Source organism: Apteryx rowi, unplaced genomic scaffold (assembly GCF_003343035.1).
Source record: "Apteryx rowi isolate R43461 unplaced genomic scaffold, aptRow1 scaffold_128, whole genome shotgun sequence".
NCBI classification, from domain to species: domain Eukaryota; kingdom Metazoa; phylum Chordata; class Aves; order Apterygiformes; family Apterygidae; genus Apteryx; species Apteryx rowi.
The window spans coordinates 187,829-204,630 of NW_020447508.1; the positions used below are offsets into that span (position 1 = coordinate 187,829).

General features: G+C 41.7%; 1 protein-coding gene across 2 annotated transcripts in view; it reads right to left on the minus strand.

The window, feature by feature from the left end:
• PCSK2 (proprotein convertase subtilisin/kexin type 2) overlaps window positions 1–16,802 on the minus strand; it is a 117,113-nt gene that overhangs the window by 14,990 nt on the left and 85,321 nt on the right. For both annotated transcript variants that reach the window (XM_026055946.1, XM_026055947.1), the window contains exons 7-8: window positions 13,023–13,111; window positions 10,290–10,465 (exon numbers count right to left, since the gene is read on the minus strand). In XM_026055946.1, coding sequence (XP_025911731.1) covers window positions 10,290–10,465; window positions 13,023–13,111 — 265 coding nt within the window. The remainder of the gene's footprint in view (window positions 1–10,289; window positions 10,466–13,022; window positions 13,112–16,802) is intronic.

Below are 16,802 nucleotides of genomic sequence, written 5' to 3' on the forward strand. Positions count from 1 at the left end.
TTTGCAGAAACAGCAGGTTTTCTATTTCCAGTGTTCTTCGTGGGATGTTGTGCTACTGGCAAAAAATATCCCCGAGAAACTTCATTACCCATTTTTTGGTCTTGTAAAGAGCATATTCCCAGGAAAACTTCTTTACTGAACTTTCTTGCAAAAGTGAGTGGGCAGAGACTGCAGGCTAACTCACTTCATGTCATTTTAGGCACATGTCAAACTCCTTTTTCCTTGTTACTGTGTTCATTTATCATGCTTGCTGGGCTAGTGCCTAAAGCAGTGTTTCCCAAAGTTTTGATTCCTGGAGCACACTTTCCAGATAAAAATAGGTTGCATTTGACAAATAAATCTCCAGCTTCCTCGACCTTGCCCATCACAACTGGGAAGCACTTATGTGACTAACGGCTGGGACTCTGGCATGGCACTGCGTCTCCAGTTCACTCACTCTAGCCCAGCTGTCTGAGGTGCTAAAGGTGAATGGAAGGGATGTGACAGTCTTTACAGCACATTTCTGATGCAGACCTTTTGGCTTTGGTCTAATTCTTCAGTCACGGATCAGGATTAGGACTAACACCATCCAGGCAGTGCAAGCACAAAAGCAAACAGCTGACTTCTGCCCTGAGCAGCCTAATACTGCGGAAAGGCAACACCAGGACACCAGTATGCAGATATGCTCAAGAAATAATAAGAAAAAAATAGCTATCACCTGATCAATGATCTCAGCACATCAACCTGTCTGTTATGAGGCATTCTTTTTAGGCAAAGCTATGAAATGTTTTAGGAAGAGGAAAGCCAAATGGCTTGCTGATGTTTATGGACTGTCCCATGTCTGAGGTAGAAGCTGAAGAGAATGCAGATGGAATGCCTTTGAAAAGAAATTACAGAACTGGAGATTGCTTTCTGTCACAAACTCAAAACACCTATTGTTTTGTGAGCACCTTCTTTTCTTTTTGCATCATATATGGTAGCTATTTTGTATTTCTTCCCCTTATGAAATAAGAAATGTTTCAGCACCTCCTGTATAATTTAATAGCCATTTATATGCTTGCTATAGTAATAAATAGGCTGGTTTTCTAGGAAAAGTGAAAAATTCTATAGCTTTGTCTTTGCCATAGGCCTTATTGACCTTTGAATAGGATTCAGCTATTTCCAATAGGATTCAGTTATTTCCCATTTCCTATTAATTTCCACTGTATTTTCTTCTGAAGAGGAAGTGTGTTTGCTTCTCTTCTAGCACCATCATTAGTGCTTTCAGGATCGAATTATTTGAAAACCCTTAAATATTTTGTAATTAAAAAATGCATCCTTCAATAATGATGATTGCTAATTACACTGAAAAGAGTCATCTGCAGCCCAGGATACAGTGTGCCTAGAGTACACTGCTCTGCCTGGAGATACTTTGCGATACTTGCTCTGTGGGCAACACTGAAATTGCCATCATGGGGGGGCATGCCAAGGCAAGGAAAGACTGTGAGGGGGCTATCATGACCTGGTGGAATGCTTTGGGCTAGGCTCCCCTGATATCTAGGAGCCTGCGTGGAGCTCTTGCTCTGCCTTGCTCTCCCAGCTGCTGCACACAAGCAGTCCAACTGCGCAGCTTACGTCGGCTGGAGGCACCCCTGAACTGCTGTAGGTCTTTCACACTGGAGCCTGCCTGCCTGCGCTGCTGCATCCCTGACATGATGCCAACTGAAGAGACCGTCACTTCGCTCTACATGTTCCTCCAGCTACCTCTGTATGAGCCTGGCTGGTTTGCCCAGAGCAGTCTGGTGGTCTGTAACTTCCTGGAATCCTCCTGTTCCTTTTCTATACTGCTTTATTATGGAGTACCAAAATCTATAGCAAAATACAAGCAGAAAAACATCACTTACAGCCAGCTGAGTAATCTCAATTCAACCACATAGATACCAAAGTTTTAAACAGGAAAAAAATACTTGGATATCCAAAGTTTGCCACCGTGCACATTTGGCACACAGCTGTCTTGTCCAAGTTGAATGCCTTAGCATGTCTCCCAAATTCATCTCCTTTTGAAAGCTTGGAGTTGCCCTGTCGTGTCCCTGGAAAGGCCCAAACTGTTTGACTTGCCAAGCACACCCACACATCATGGAGTTCAGTGCAACAGAAACCGCAGCCAGGTTACCTTATTCAAATTCACTGCTGCAGAACGTGGTGTCCCTTTGCTGTTGGCCTGTCTAATCCTCAGGCATTTGATGGGGAGGGAGGAGAGGCAGTACTGGCAGGACCAGGCACACAGCTCTCCCTCTGCATGGCTAAACGCTGGCCATCATCCAAAGGGCAGTCATCACTAGGAACCATGTTTCAACCATGCGCCCTCCTGTTTTTGTCATACTTTGCTACCATCAATAACTGGCTGTATGGCTCCTAGATTGCTGAAACTATTTGGGTCAAGTAATGATCACCCAAGCACAAGGGACTTCTGTATATGGAGGTTCTAGAAGATGTAAGCCCTATATTATTAAACCATAATAAAAGGCTTTATGTAACTTATTCTAGTCTTTACTACGTCACAGAAGAGTACTGAACTCCCTCCCATCCACCAGCCCTCAATTAATTGTTTAACTGTTAATACTTCCTTGTTAATGCTTGAGCCATTTTTTATGTTTAAATTTCTACTGAAACTAGATGGACTTCCATTAGCCAAGAGAAAACTAATGGAAAAATACACTTTTGGTGAAGAGAGGCAGCATTAGGTTTCAGTTAGGGTTTAGTCCAGCAAAGAGTTTTGGATGGGAAATGAGGAGGGAACTTTGAAAATGCTGAAACAAAACCTTTTATTAAAAAAAAAAATCAGCCTATTCAAAATCAAACATTTCCATTCTCCCTTTAAAAATTATTTCTTGATTTTAAAATTGGTCTGTTTTACAAAACCAAGTAAGAGCTTTATGATCTGAAGAAAGAAGCAAAATACTTTGACTGAAATGCGTTTGGTTGGCCTAAACTAGTTATTTTTTTGTGGTACTCCAGGCAGTGTACCACGAGTTATAAAACCTTAATCTAGTCCAACAATTCTGCAGGCATAATTTTAGTATCAATATTTATAAAAATCAATCCCATCCCCTTGATAAATTCACAAGATAACATGCCTTCTGAAGAAGAAAGCCTCTTTTCAGGATTTCTGAGCTAGACTATCACTGGCAGAAAGATTCTAAACATCTAGTTTACTGTTCACCAGTGATGGTGCTGTTTTTCCCGCACAGTGCTCCCAGACAATGTGATGAACCCCAGCCTCTCAGCTTCACCTGAAGCTCTTGCAGCACTGTGCAAAGGTACCTGGCTGGTAGCACCAGCAAAGACACTCCTGGGGAATCAGAAAAATCTGCATTTTGAGGCTAAACTATTGTCTTGTCTCTTTAGAAAAAACAGTAATTTATATGTCTTGTCTCTTTAGAAAAAACAGTAATTTATATGTCAATAAAGAAAATACTTACATTTGGGAATTACAAATATTGCCATGTTGGCTCAACCTATTACAGTGCAGCAGCTTTCTGTTCTTTATGTAGCAGTTATTTGAGCCTTTGTGAAGGACAATATTTAATCTTTTCACAGGACCACGTGTAGCACAAATCTACAACAGAACAGTTGGGGTCCTCAGCTGACCAAAGCATTTCCGAGGCCAGTATCTCAACAGAAATCAGCGGCATTTGGGATTTGCCCCACCTCCTGTTCTTAGCGGCACATCCATTCCCTGAGCTGTGGCAGAAAGCAGACTGATTGGTCTGACAGCCTGACAGTCAAAGACTGATCTCCAAACCTGGATACTTAGCAAAAGAGTTGTGTATCCCATCACCAGGTCAGAAAAGCTGGTTGCGTTGTTTTACAAATGCGTGAAAGTATCTCCCTTTGGATAAATGGGGTAACTTCAGTTTTCCAAGCAGATAATAGCATACTTATGTGCGCTCTTGTAATAAGGTTTGATATTAGCTTAAATAAATAAGACAAGATACAGAATTATAATGCATATCGCAAACACAATAGCAATATGGTAGTAAATGGTTCCCAAGTTATAAGGGAGCTTGTAAGGCTTCCTTTGAAACAGAGTAATCAGAAGGYTGCCATATCATAAACTAATTTCCCTATCCTCACTTGGCTGTTGAGTTAATGAAATGATGTTAGAGGTACCTAACTGCTTATACTTTATGAACATGCTATCCTCAGCATATTTCCAACAAGAATGCAACGTCTGTGGTCTTGGACAGAGGCGAATGAGAAATAGTTCCTTTCATTTTTAACACCATCCTTTCTTCTTTCACTGGTGAGCCCAGTTACAGAGCCATGATGAGACTATAAATTCTTAATACTGCCCCCCTGACAATTTGTACCTGTGCAGCATTTTCTTAGGTAAAACCTATTACGGAAGCAATATCATTTCCATCAGCACAGGCAAGAATGGAATGTGTTATATACACAAAGAATGTGTTAAATATTCTGGTTGAGCTGGTGAATTCTCAAGAAATCAATCCAGTCCACGAACAACTCCTCACAACCTACAAATAAAAAATCCTACATCATAAAAATGCTATAGATAGAGACTAGCTTAGCTTGATTACTCCTCTTTAGTCCCTTAAATTCCAAAAGCTGAAGCTGGAAAGAATGAAGACATAAAACAGCAAGTAAGAAACATTTACTGGATATTCTCTCAAAGACAAGATGTACACATAAAACATGGGCGGAATTAGTTCTTGAGCTAGTTAACTTTACTGTTTAAGATGATTGCTGTTATAATTCTAGATTCAAGGTTCCAGAAAGCTGTAAAGTAACATACATTTTCCCCCATAACCTGCTGCTGACCATAGATGTGGCTCAGAAAGAGTCTAGAAGCCAGAAAATAATTTTTCATTAAGTATACCCACTTTAGCTCCTGGCAAGCGTGTTGAGAGAGAGAGAGAGAGAGAGAGAGAACGAACACTTTCTGGACATCTCTTTCACCAAACAGAGCAGCGTTTTCCCCTTTGCCTGTTCCAGACTATTCTAATGGATTATCTGACTTGGGTCTGCTGCCACACAGAGRGGCCAGCAGCAGATGTCTCACAGCAAAGTGTAAGTATAAGAGCTTCTCATTAGGCAGGTATTGGGTACTCACAAGTTTCGACCTGGTCTTTAAAAACTAGCTAGATGTTGGCTTAAGTCCTTTCCAATTATGTCCCAACTGCTTTACGTGTTTTCCAGCAGGTGGAATTTGCACTGGGTTAGATTGTTCATCTGTGTAAAACCAGTGCTTTTGATTGCCAAACTGCTGTGGACATTTGCATATATGAAACTCTCTCAATCTCTATCCTCAAGTGCCAGCTAATTCAGCTGCGAGCTCATTTACCTTTGTATCAGAACTACCACTAGTCAGAGACCCAGGCACACTGCTGACTACTGCTCCTGAACAAAAGTCATGAGGTAACACAGTGAAGAGCAGATTGCACTAAAAATGATGCCATGATCATGACCTAATGACAAAGTATTGAAGAGGGACTCAAGTCCCTCTCTCAACACCTTCTGATTACATGTATTACAGTAACAGCAGTTCTCACGCACACCATCCCATTGTGTTCAGCCCTATAAATGCAATTAGTATAAGGGCCCATAACAGAGCTGCCAATCTGATGGACAGGTACTGCTGTGTTTAATTATGCTRCTCAGTATTGCCTTTATTTACACTATTTATCTTTCAAGTGAAGAGCACTGAAGTGAAGGTACAATTAAGATAGAAGATAAGAATTAGCTTAACGAATACCAAGAATGGGAAAGGGAAGAAGGAAAATGGGAATATATGTTAGCCTCAGCCCACTCTGTATATGGCTGGATGGCTTCAAATCATGTCTTCTTTAAACACTACATAAAAATAAACATACAAATAAGAAGTCTCATAGTTTCTGCAGTTATCACCTCATTGGCATCAGGTGAACTTACCCCAGATATCCCAGCAGGTCTGGAGGGAGGATTTCAAAGGGACATGACAGGGGGGAAACATGACAGTTTGGGGGAAGGATGAAACTCTGGTCAGTGAGTTTCTACTTGAGCTGAGTTTCCAAGTACAGTGGTAACAAGGTGAGCGTTACCTGTGCTTACCAGCTCAGTTAACTGCATATTCACCATAAGAACTTCATAGCACTCCCAAATATTTATTTTTTGCATTAGAGGCAAGGATATTAATCTTGCTCTGTGCAAGAGCCCTTACATTGCCTTTCAGGACATTTGAAAGTATTGCTTTTAGTTTAATAACACATTTTTATTCTCAGCATGTTGCTTCCTCCCTGCCAATATTTCAGCTTCATCACTAATTCATGAACCATCACTCTGGTAAGAATCAGCCCTAGACTGAGAAAAAGAATTCATACGTTTATTTGTCTCTCAGTTTATAAAAGATATGACTTTTTAATGAGGGTTTTATTACTCTGAAAAATAATCATAAATTAGATTTACATTTGTACATTTAATAGGGAACTTGGTGCATAGATTATAGAGCTAAAAATACATAGAGGGATATTATACCAAAGGCTGGTTAAACTTGCTTTAAATGCAGGAAAGTATGTAGTGGGATTTCCAAAGCACCATGAAGAGTACCCAGCATCCACTGAAATCATGAAATACCTTTGGAAAATCTGGTTCTCTATGAAAAGAAACCAGAACAAATTATACACAAAAAACCATCTGTGGCAGGAACTGGAATGAATATAATAAGGGTAGATAAAGCTATAATCGCAATGCAAAGGGAGCATTTGGGGTGGAGCTTGTGTCTTCCTTCCTGTACCTAATGCCAGAATGTATCTGGGATACAGCTACTATATAATTAAGTGTAATTGTCAGTGGACAACACTAGCTTTCTTAGGTAGAATCCAACATTATTCCTTCTCCTGTCTAATTCTGCAATGGCTGCTTGACAGAACTGTTTTCCTAATGTAGGCTCTTCTGTCCATTTTATGCTGATAAAGTATGAGAGCAATCCTCCCCAAAGAGCAGATCACCATCACCATGCTCTCTCCTTAGCAAGCATTCAACCTGAGAGATCTCAGGGTTCCTTCTGACCCTAACATTGTAAATTATTCCTTAAAGAAAACTACAAACACTTTTGAGGGGAGGGCATTAAAAAATGATGTGCCTGATACTCATCAGTTTGGGATTATGATGAGACAATAAAACAGAAGGGAAAAATCTCTTCTCCTGTGCTAAACATTCACAGAGAAGGTGTAATGCCACTATCACTTCAAAAGCTAAGGCATATGGTGATATGATAGGAAGTTAATTGAAAGCTCTTTTAAATACCAACCAATTGCAGAAACCAAGACTACCAATTAAAATCTACTTCTCTTGAGAGGTTAAAATATCTATTTAGATTAGCTTGCATTCCCTTGCCAGAGTTGTTAGTGACTTTTCTGTCACTTTTAGACTAGTTCTTCATGTGAAGGGAATAATACAAAAATGTTATGAGATTTTTTATATAGTCAGAGTTACACTAATATTAGTGGAAGCAGAAACAAATATCCACTAACTGTAAAACATGAAGGTGCTGTTAAAAAACATATCCATTGTGTCACATAACTAAAAAAGATTCTTTCCCAAAACAGGAGTATTGTAAGGCAATGAGGACAATCTTTATGGAAGCTCTAGATAGATTAAAGAATCTTGTACAATTAACTTTATTTTCACTACTAAGGAGAAAAATCACTACAGCATTCATCTTAGGCATGACTGACAGGACAAAATCTGAGCTAACTGCTCCTGGCTGGATATTTATTTATTGTGTATTTTATCATTTGCTTTATTTTATAAAGGACTGATAAGCAGAAACAAAACAGATGAGAGTGAGAGTCTGTAACTGCAAGACTGGCCAGATTCTCACTCCATGACCATGTACTTATCAGTTGCACCTTTCAGAGGGCATGAAAGGGCATGAGGAGAAACTCAGTTGGTGTAAGCTGAATTCAGGGGGACTGACCAAGCCAGCGTTTTGTAAGGTTTCTACTACAAAACACAGCAGACTCATTACAAATTTGTGACGAGTCTTTCTTAATTATTGGAGCACATTTCCAAATTAATGGGCAAGAGCATGAGGATACCTATAATTCATCTGTTATAGGCAAAACATTTAATGCTCTGAATTTGAGACAGCTTTAGATATTTTACCACCTACTATATGGCAGTAGATTTAATTATCATGTCACAAAACATGGTAAACTGAATGTGCTGTTCTCAGGGAGGTGGTGGTGAAGAGGGGGAGAAACTGGCACAAGCAAGAGGAAGAAATCATTTGGATGAAAAATGACTAATTGCAGAGCTCCCACACAAAACCACCCCAGAATCTTTTCATTATGGAAACCCATCTATAGTTAGTCAAGAGCAGATGTGGTTGTCCTGGCCACATGACACCGAAGAGATAGAGACAAGCAGATGTTTTACATTCACTGCTCTTCCACTCCAAACCCACTCTGAACCTTTCGCCGCTGCCTGCCGCCATTTCCCTTTGTTACAAAGTCCCTCTCAGCTTTCCTACTTTCTTCTTCCCCAGCTCCTCCAACAAATGGAAGTTCTCCCTATCTTCTACCCTTGCCCCTCAGAAACACCTTCCTCCCAGAAACCAACTCTGATCATGTTTTCTCCAAAGACCACCCTGTGCACTCTTGCTCACATGCCTTCCTGAGAACACATTTGTCTCTCCAGTCCTTACCCTAGCAAACATGCTCACAGCTCACTAGTTACTAGACAAGCAGATTGGTCAAAAACAGATCATGTCTGGGCAGGAAGGTTCCCTCAGCAAGGTATCAAATGCAAGTGGAGCTCCTCTATCCATTTCATCCGCTCTGCTGCCAAGAGTCCTCTATAAGCCAACTCACAGATGCTTTCCACTGAGGAATGCTGTTATTCAGACATAAATACTAATGTGTGCTCTGACAACTGTGATTGACCCAGGTGGTCTAAAGGATTATAATAACCAAACCCTTTTTTTAAATCAAGATGAGGAAAATGAGCAACTGGTGACCTGATGTGTGAATATACATTGCAGAATTTGAACTGGCCAGAAACAACAGAAAATGCCAGTCTGTGAAATCCAAATTATTTTACAGGAATGCCTCAGTTTCCATAAAATCTTGCTGGTTGCTAATGGAAAGGTTTTCAGAAGGAATATTGCAAATAGGTAAAAACTTGTTCGCCCTTTTTTTTTTTAATTACAGAATCCTACTGTTCTACTATCCGTAAGATAAAGAGTCCCCAAAAGGAGGTGAGAAACAGGAAATACCTTATTAGGTCAGAGCAGTGTCCCTCTGCCCAGGGTTGTGGGTAGAGGGACACTGCTCTGTGTGTACCTCTGGCTGTGACGGTGGCTGTAAGGAGATGCTATTTAGATACAACAGATAAGTCTGGCCATTTACTACAGTGCATTTCCCCATGCACTCCCTCAGGACCCACAATTACTGTATTAGTCCTTTTAATATCTGCTTATAAAACTGTTGTCAACAAGTCCGTCTAATCCTTTCCAAACCTGCTGATATTGCCTGCCCCACTGCCTCTGGTTTTAGCAGTCTCCATAAGTTCACTATCTGCTGCTGAAGTGCATGCTTTATCTGCTTTGAAACTACCTCCTACTACTTTCATCAAGTGACCCTTAGTTCCTCCCTTCCAGGATCTGATGAACAACAGTTCCACATTCACTTTATTCACCATCTCCATGATTTAGTAAAGTTTGGTCAAAGCCTATCACCTCACGCCTCCTGCCTGCAGCCTCCTTCTTTCCAAAAGAACATTCCTGCTACCGGGGAATAATATTACTCCATGGACATCTGAGCAGTAGGGTGCAATCACAGCTGTAATAACAATCATATATAAATGACTTGAAAGATGCTACAAATCCAAAATGATAATTAAACTAGTGGCACATCAAAACAGACAAAGTGGCATCAGTGGTATGGCTGGCATGTTTTGAACTGGGGAATATTTACAGGCCTCCGGAACCAGTACAGGTCTTCCATTTTGACTGTGAAGGTATATGAAAAGCACATGTAAGCTGACTAGAGATAAACGTGGTTCCATGCAGAAGAGCACAGTACCCTGAGACCATGCAACATAAGCAAAGCCACAGCACTGCAGAGAGAACATCAATGCAATGTATTAGACCTTGGCCAGTATGTGTAGGAAACCCAAAGAATACAGTGAAAGTTGAGATACTTCATATAATTGCTTTGTGTGCTGCAACATCTATCGAAGCGATGCTGGATTCCCCAGTCAGTGGTTTCAGTGCAAGTGTGTAAATATCACCCTGCCCTGGTACCCAGCTTATTTAACAGGATTGTTACCTTGTTCACACCATCTGCCATCGCTTGCAGTGTTAGTTCTCTAGGTCCATCCACGGTCTTTCCATTGTCAGTCGGTCCCCAGCTGGCACTATATATATCTATGACTTGAGGCATATGACTGATAGAGGAAGCCTCAATAATGTCTGTCATAAATGGCTGGTCCAGCATTCGGATACCTGTGGATTTAATCAACACAAACATGAATTATATATTTCCCAGGACAAGAGGAAATCTCTGCATCTGGATAACTGCCCCAGTTACAAACATTTTATTTCACTGGCAGTTTCACTCACTCAGTAATTCCGTACTCACCATTCAGATTTCACCAGGGTGCATTTACCCAACAGGATGCTAGCCCAGCCACAGCAATGCAGCATGTCCCCAAAAGAGAAAGCATTTTATGTGCTGGGGATAAAGATTATGGCTCCCCATCCTAACTTGTATTTGGTGATGTGCTGACACTTCATTCACTTTTCAAGTAACTTTTCTGTTTATCTTGGTTCTTCTCCAGAATTTAATCAGAAAGGGGAAAGAGACTGAGCTGACTGAATTTCCTGGAAAAATATCAGTGTCTCAGCATGAAGACAATAGCAAAATATGGCCAGTATTTGTAGAAAAAAAGCAGAATAAAACCTGTTTTATTTAACCCATATTGCAGTAGAAATGAAGATAGGGTTTTGATACAATTCCAGGATATGACAGCTTCATAAGATCTCTAAATGCCAGCCCAAAGCAAGCCAGACAGCGTGACAAAGAGAGCAGCGCAAACCTTCACATCCATCATACCCCACACAGAAGCCAGTTTCACTTGATAGGCAACCTCCTGGCGGCCTTTGGATGAGACCTGAGCAAAAAAGGGCACATTTCAAACCTCATTTAKAGCCCTGAGTTGAAGTTCAGTGTTTTTCCCAATGGCTTCAGGACAGAGATGTTGCAGAAATCAATACCAGAGAGCCAAACAGTGGGAATGGGAGTGGGGAGCCTTATTTAGAAGTTAGTGTTTTTACTGTAATCAATATAAAATCCATGAGCCAAATGTGAGGCTAGAAAAGGGGCATTTGCCAAATGAACATGATATGAATTTTAAATAGAAAGCAGACTAACACTGGATATTCCTGATCTGCTAATTCAACCAAGAAATTCTGAGTGAAACTCAATGAGTGAGAAGTCCCCAAGCATGCTTGAAAAATGCAAGTCTGCACTGAAACCACAAAAGTAATGATTGAACATGGGGAGATGGGGGGACCATAAGGGGAGCCAAGCCACCTGGTTTGACTTTAGTGCAGAAAAGAGGCACAAGACGCAAAYCACACAATGCCTCAGATCCCTGGCAGGCAACTTCCAATTCCACCTGCAAATGTGGACCCTGAAACATGTCAGAAGCAGACTCTCAGCTCTAATTAACTTCTGATTTTCCACTGTCCACACGGTGGTGCTACAGATGCATGCCGTCCTCATTCTGAAAAATGTGGCATTTCCAAAAAYTGGTGGGGAATTTTGCTAGGAAGTGGACAAGTACAGAAGGATATTTGTAGGCTCTTTGTTACCAGAGAAGGCCTTCACCTCTAAAGTGAGGTCCAGCCAAAATCTCAAGTGTTCCTCTAAAACTAGTTATTGCCAGAATGCAGATGTTGTGAAATGTCCCACCTCTCAGGAGTGCATACCATTACTGAAGAAATGGACCAAGCACTAGACCCACAGGCCCAAGCTGCACATTAGAGTCAGTTACTAACTCTCAGTGGTATCTCTCAGGGATAACCACTTAGCAAATACTGCTTGGTGCCCTTCTAACACGGAAACTCAGCTTTAGAGTGCACAGCTGAGAGGTGAAATGGAGCCTTTCTTCTTATATCGCGGTCAAAACAGGCACTGGCCAAGCAGAGTAGAACTGCCCATGTGCATCCACTGTGAACCATTCCCAGGAAGCAATGGATGCCTCCACACCAGGGTGTTAGTGTGGATCGGGGAATGATTTTGAAGTGAATCTCTTAAGCATCTGTCTCCATCTACTGTGCCTTGGTTCACATCAGGGAACACTCTTATAGTGGGAAAACTGGATTTCTTTTAGATGAAAGTAAACAGACAGATGTTGTCCAAGGGCATACCTAATGCACTCCAACCTGCAAAAGGCATTCACTCTGTAACACCAGACAAGAGCTAGTTTGAAGTACAAACACCCAACAATCCTGAGGTGTGAATGCTGGGTGCTAAGCACCACCCCTTTTATTCTGTTGCTCCACTCCTACCACTCTGCACCAACTTGTTAAAATACCAGAAACCAACAATCTTGCAGGAATTTATATTGCTGCAGGGCCTGCCCTATGAAAGCCAAGAGAATAAGAGCAGCATGGGATTTGCCTTTATAAGTACAATTTCTAAATGCAGCAGGAATTCCTGTTTTACCTCCTGCAAAATGAGATTTGTTGCAAAGGATTCTGCAATGACGCAGGCAAGGAGCATTGACAATTAGTATACAAACAGGAGCTGGCATAAGAAAAACTGAGGAGAAAAGCTGTTCCTTTGCATTATCATTAGAGAGAAACAATAAGGCCCTCCATTAGAGTGTGCAAAAATATGGAGAAATTCTTCTCCCTGAGTTCTGTGAAAAGGAATAAACACACAGCCCAGTCCCAGCCTGCACTCCTGTACTGGAAAATGTCCCTCTTYGCCAGAGCAGTTTTGACTGAGGCCCAGTGGCACAAGGAGCATTCACACTTCAAATTGCTACTGTACCTGCCACCTTGGAGTTGTATGCAACTCCCACACCGCAGATGTTGTTGTTGGCTGCTGCAGACACCTCTCCTGCGCACCTTGTCCCATGGCTGCAAAGGGAAGACAGAGACACCACGTGAGTCCCAGTTTACGCAGTGCTGCATGTGCTGAATCAAGCTGGATCATCCAGGTTGTGTGTTTGCCTCATTATAGTCAACTCCTGACACTTCAAAAGAAAACCATTCCCTCTTCATGGCATACTGTTCAGTGCTGGACTCAGATGAGCTCACTCCTTCCTGAAGCAGCAGATAATCAAGCTTCAAGCTCCCCTCGGCAGTCTGAACCATGCTTGCTCTGAGGCTGACATGCATATTTCTGCTTCATTTAGTTGTAAAGTTATTCAGCCCTTTTCTTTTTTAACCCAAGCTGTCAAACAGGTCCTGCCTCGTTACCAACTATGAGACAGTAGAAACAGTTCCTTGGAAGAACAGCGTAATAATAATGACGTCTATATAATTCCTGTGTTGTTGTTAACTTGACAGTGTGACACCCATTATTTCGGACCCCACACAACAAGGTCCAATTTCTTTTTTGCTGTTCAAACATATACCAGGAGCCCATCCCTGCCCACACCAAAAACGCTGTGGAAAGAGGTGGGTGCAATATCAAGTTGGAGCTGCAGAAGGGAGCCACAAGGAAGGATCACTGCATTCCTTGGCAGCAGGACCATGGCCCAGTGAGTCAGRCCCAACGGCACATGCATCCTCCTCCTCCAGTGCCTAATCCCCAGGAGAGCTGCTCGCTGACAAGGCGCTGCAGCTGTCAGCTCACAAAGTTACTGCTTTCAGCTCAAGTGGGAGATGTCTCTGCTCTGACATTGAGGTCTAGGTTCAGACCAGCATGCGACATTTCAAGAACACTTGACATCTCTGAAGTGCTTCACAGCTCTTAATAGAGATCCTGAAACTGGCAGTAGATCTGAGGCTGGCTGCTTTCTTTCTCTGAACTTGTCATAGAAATTAAGCCATAGAAACGATAAATACGGTCAATATAATCTAGTTATAAAAAACAGCACAGCAGCAGAGAAACTAATGAAACCTGTGCTGTTGTCAGATTTTTTAAGTTTAGGATGTTGCACCAATGTGGATCTTTCCTATTGCTCAAATCAATCCACTCTGTGCATTAAAACTGGCATTGCTCCTACAGCATGCTAAGCATTCACACAATTAGCAGTGCTGTATTATAAGGCTACACAGAGTCCCAGATGGGCCATCCCCAGAGGCAGCTGGATTGTTTTGTTTTAATCATCTTTTTTCTCTTTCCCATTAAGCACCTTTGGCAAAGGTGGGCGTAACATTAACAAAAGAGTAAGAAGCAACACATTCTTTTTATTGCAATACTTGGAAGAGTGTATTCCTAAAGATAGCTCCAAAAAGAAAATGACTGGTCTTAAATGTACACAGTGTCTTTATCATGAAAGGGTGAAGATCTCAAGCAAGTTCCTGTTACAAAGAGGGCAGAGAGGACAAGGATACAGATTTCTTATTCAGCTGCTGAAGACATTTCTTTCAACAATTGAGCAGGTTTTCCCTCATGCCCATGTTCAAGGAACTGTGAAGAAATTATATCGTTGCTAGGCATTCATTATCTAGTCACCTGTGGGCTAGCTACAAGCCACAGAGCAGAATAAACAGCTTTGTTAAAAAAATTGTCTTGACTGCTGCTGGGGCATAAAAATCAGTGACACTGTCAGGTGAGTGCTTTTTCTCACAGGGGGAAAGACTGTATTAGGACCTTACTTGTCAGTGGATTTTATCAGAAAGTCCTCTCCCACACCCTTCCTCCCCAGCACACAAGCCCACACAATGGCGATCGCAAGCAGACCTGTTCCAGCAGCTCAAGGTTTCGATACTRTGCTGCTGGCTAGAGAAAAATCACGTGTGAGTTAGTGCAAATGCATTTAGTTGAATTATTAATGGAAAGTAACAGACTTTTCAAATTTAGGCCTATTTGCTGTTCATGTATCATTGATAAATGCATTGCAGTTTCTATGAAATAACCCATGTCACGGGCACAAATCACAGCTTTTCTCTCCAGTGTTCACCTCTTCACTATTACTCCAATTTTTGAAACAAGAGGATAGAAAGCAACTGTTTTTCAGCTAAGAACAAACTACCTCAAAGGTAAACCTGATATTAGCATGTAGAGCAACTATTCCATAAACATTGTATAGATGCAATACTTTACATAAACATTCATGAAAAATTAAGGTGAGAGGTGATTCAATTGAAAAACAGCTTTGACTTCAGCTGGTTTAAATAACATGACTATCTGAACTAAGTAGAAAAAGTTCCCTCTGCTTTGTCTTTGAAAATGAAATCTATTTATTAAACCAACTGCTGATGCTATTCTGTATGTTCTTCTATCTAAATATTTTAAGGATGGCAGAGGTGGCCCCAATTTTCAGTGGGTTTCCCTTTCATATGCTTTGACATGCATCTACAGACAGCAAGGTACAGGACTCCGAACTTTAGATGTTCACAGGGGAAAGTTTTGGTGAGCTGCGGTCTCAATAGCTGGAATGACCTGCCCATCTTTACTTTAGTTGCTTGCACTAGGCAGCAGTTAAATATGCAAAACTCAGAGGGACACTTGTGGGGCAAATGCCATCCCCTTTTTACTCACATGACATCGCTCAACTGCTGAGCATTTGAGCATTTGCATGTGGGACAGTGCAGCATGAAGGAGGGAGCTACTTTGGAAAACGTGCCACTYGCTCTGTATCCAAACATGCAAAGAACAAGCAATAGTGCTGTGACTCTTCCTTGAGTCTCATGTCATAAGATGGCAGGTAGAAAGAGCTACAAAATCTGTTTATAAGTATTCTGAATTATTGATTATGTTGGTTCCACGGTATTGACTGAAAAATGAGAAGGAGGGGAGCAGGTGTTTTTATCCAATTAATGAGTGCTGGCTGGATGCCTACGGGAGTTCTTTCACTGACTCAATGGGATTTCATTTGGACCCATAATAAGTAGAAGGAAAGGATATTTTTACCTCTGAAGAAAATGAATTACCAAGGTAGTGAGTAATATTTGCCCAGCAAACTCATATCTGGGTGGGAGAATATGCAGAATACAAAGGCTGCTAGAGTGGGGATAATTATTGGTTATTTATATCATGGCAGAACTTCATAATCTCAGTGCTCTGAGACAGTGAGCACTGAACGGTGCTTTGTCCATGCATACAGCAAGAAATCAGAGAGCCATACAGAAGGGCCAAACTACCTCTGCACTGCTTAGTAYGGCGCATGCCAAGGTCCTGGATGTGGTTCAGGAGGAGCAGGAGTTAAAATTACAGGCAGTTCCCAAACTGTCTCCTAAAAAATACACTCCCAGAGCTTCTGCTCTTGGGAAGTGGGCTTGGTTCAGGTTCCTTCACTTCCCTTCATGGCTGTTCAGGCAAACCTAACAGCTCTCCCGCATGTTGCACCCAGTGTTTCCCCTCCTAAAGTGGTGTCCTTTATGCTTGCTTGGCCCCCATGCTGTTGGTCTGAAGCAGTCAGTACAATCAGCACGGGAATAAATCCCTTGGCTGCCCAGCCATTTCTGAGCCCCTGCCGGTAACAGCAGCCAAATCACCTGACTGCAATTCCCTGCCTGAGGCACCACACTGTCCCCTTCCAAAAAACACCTCTCTTGGTCTCACAGGCCAGTGGTTGTCAGATGTAAAGGACAAACTGCTTGCAGCAGTGCAAAGCAGTGCTTTGCTTAAAAAGCACAAAGTGGAAGGGCAAACTGT